Genomic DNA, 2,522 nt, shown 5'->3' with positions numbered 1-2,522 from the left:
GAACAGATTTCAGCCTGACCTAGGGAGAAACTTCTGAAGATTCGGAGACAAGTCACAACATGGAACTCTCAGAGATACCAAGAGTCACATCAGTGACCCTGGACAGGCCAAGACTGATGGTTCCATGTGGGGATGTCCTGGCTGGTGCTATTGAAGATGTGTGACCCACATACTGGGGCCAGTCTGTGAACTGTTTCCAGTCTGAAATATACATCCTAGAACAAATGTGTAGTGTAATTTTATTTTTCCTATTTTGTCTTCCATATATTTATTGAAATTGTCCTGTTCAATATAAAAAATGGATTTGGTGTTTTTTTCTTTTTGCCATACTAATAGATTTTATCTTACCAAAGCTTGTCTGTGACAGATTCCTGTGGCATTATATCATCTGTCATCATGCTCTTACATTTTTATTTAAGAAACTGACCTGAGGTAGGTACCTGATTTACCTTAAGGCACTCAGTGTGTAAGATAATAGGACAAGGTCCCAGCACCCAGGTCTCTGGACTCTCTATGCAATCCACCATCCCAGCTCTGTTGGGTATGGGGTCCCTTATTTCCAAGGCACACAGAGAAAACCAGAGCCAGCATTAAGTCAACAACTTTTATTATCATTCACATATTTCATTTAAAAAAATACAGTAAATGGGTCAAGGTTGTATGGAAAAAAATTCCAAGTTTGTGCAGGTCGCTCTTTCTACCTCTTCGAGCAGGGCCATCCCAACATCAGGCACAGCAGCTGCACTTCTCTGATGCCCCTTTGCAGATGCAGCCCTGGGCACACTTGGCACAGCTCATGGGGCAGCAGGAACAGCAGCCTGGGGAAGAAGGGAGAGTGAGAGGTCAGACCAGACTTGACTGGGGACTTCCCTGCCCCCAAAGAAGCCTGGCCCAAGCTCTGTCCCCAGCCCCAGAGGACACTTAGTTCAGGATGGCATGCACTGTCGGAGATGGGAGATAAGTGGTGGATCTTTCGAGTGAGGGTCTTCTGTGAAAAGCTTATCTCCATCTGAGCCCCAGACCTGGCAGAAGACTGGAGAGGCAGTGACTGGGGTTATCAAAGATAAAGGAAGGCTGGCTCCCCAGAACCATACACTTAGGTGAGAAAAGTCCTTAGGTGTCATGTCTGTGCTTGTCAGGCTGGTGCACTGTCTTGGCCTCAGTTTGTCTATTTTAAGAATGAAACTTGGGAATCCATCATGTCTAAAAATCTGGCTCTGATCCTGAACCAGTTGCTGGGGAAGGGGATGTGGGAAATTTATCACTGGCCTACTCCTGCCTGCCGAGCTCTGGGTTCCTGCCTCTGACTTGGCTCAGCCCCAGATTCCTGGAGATGGCCCCACACTCACTCTTCTTGCAGGAGGTGCATTTGCACTCTTTGCACTTGCAGGAGCCAGTGCAGGTGCAGGAGCCACCTCCAAGGAAGAGAAAAAGGCAGTGAATTTGATACAGAAGATAACAGCAGTTGGTCAACAAATGCTCCCAGCTGAGTGCATTGCTAGGCCTGATAGACAGCTCTTGTCCGACTCAGGGCACCATGAAGTGTAATCTTACTTATATCTGTAGAGGCTAGGATGGGCTTTATGTCCTTAATCCTGAAAAACCAATAACCCCTGTCTCCCATCCACTCCAGGAACTGCACCGAGTACTGGGGCTCAGCCTAACAGTCCCCGACTACCTGGGTGACATGGAGCAGGAGAATTATGAGCCTGAGTCCTCTCGCCTCTGAAATGGGAGGTATTAGAATAGGAATGTTCTAGCGGTGATGAAGGCGCTGAGTGGAAAAGCACTAGATCAATGAAACAAATGACTCCACTTAGCTAGAACTCAAAAACACCTCTACTCCTAGGGACATCTATCCTGCGGCGGGGAAATAGATATCCTAACAACCAGAAACCTAGCATCCCTTACCAGTGGCGCAGGAGCAGTTGGGGTCCATTTCGAGCCGCGGTGAGGTTGGAGATCCCGAGCAAGAAGTTGAGAGGCTATAAGGCGCACGTGGAAGGCCGGGTAGAGCCCAAGAGCCAGCCGCTGCTTTTATGGTCAGGAGAAAGAGGGCCGGACGCAAAGGCCCCGCCCCGCGCCTGAGCCCGCCCGGCTGAGTCCGCCCCGCCCGAGGTGATGACCTGGGCTGGGCTTTGCGCAGCAGAAAGGCAAGGCGCACAGTCCACTGAGCTCCGCTGGGTGCGGACCACGACCACCCCCTCCCCAATTTGGCGCCCGCTAACGCGGGAGTGAGTTTACGCCCGGGGTACGGGGCGTCCCCGAGGTTCCGGTCGCCTTTCCCAGTTTCCCCGAAGTTGTCTTCCACCTTAGTCCCCGCGCGTTCCGGGAACCCAGCCTTGGCGTTTCGGTCTTCTCCACCCCACCCCTCTCACGGTTTTCAGCTCGGCCTGTCCCGAAGTCTGAGTGCAGCCACAGCCTCCTGCTCCTGTCCCCAGATCGGCGGAGTGCAGAGCGGGGAGCGTGCGGTAGCGAGCGAGTTGTGTGCAGAGCACCCGCCACCGATGTGGCTTTCGTTT

The 2,522-nt window shown here is 51.6% G+C and overlaps 1 protein-coding gene across 1 annotated transcript; it reads right to left on the bottom strand.

Moving 5' to 3' along the window:
• Positions 1-658: 658 nt before the first annotated feature.
• On the bottom strand, positions 659-2,026 carry LOC116471278 (metallothionein-1A). The gene is made up of 3 exons (XM_032157393.2): positions 1,912-2,026; positions 1,350-1,415; positions 659-818 (listed from the first exon to the last, which is right to left on the bottom strand). Exons 1-3 carry the CDS (start codon positions 1,937-1,939, stop codon positions 727-729), a joined length of 186 nt encoding a protein of 61 aa, XP_032013284.1. The 5' UTR covers positions 1,940-2,026; the 3' UTR covers positions 659-726.
• Between the last annotated feature and the right edge of the window lie 496 nt (positions 2,027-2,522).

The sequence above is a fragment of the Hylobates moloch genome, unplaced genomic scaffold (genome assembly GCF_009828535.3).
Source record: "Hylobates moloch isolate HMO894 unplaced genomic scaffold, HMol_V3 SCAFFOLD_6, whole genome shotgun sequence".
Lineage (NCBI taxonomy): Eukaryota > Metazoa > Chordata > Mammalia > Primates > Hylobatidae > Hylobates > Hylobates moloch.
This window is presented reverse-complemented; position numbering and strand designations above follow the sequence as displayed.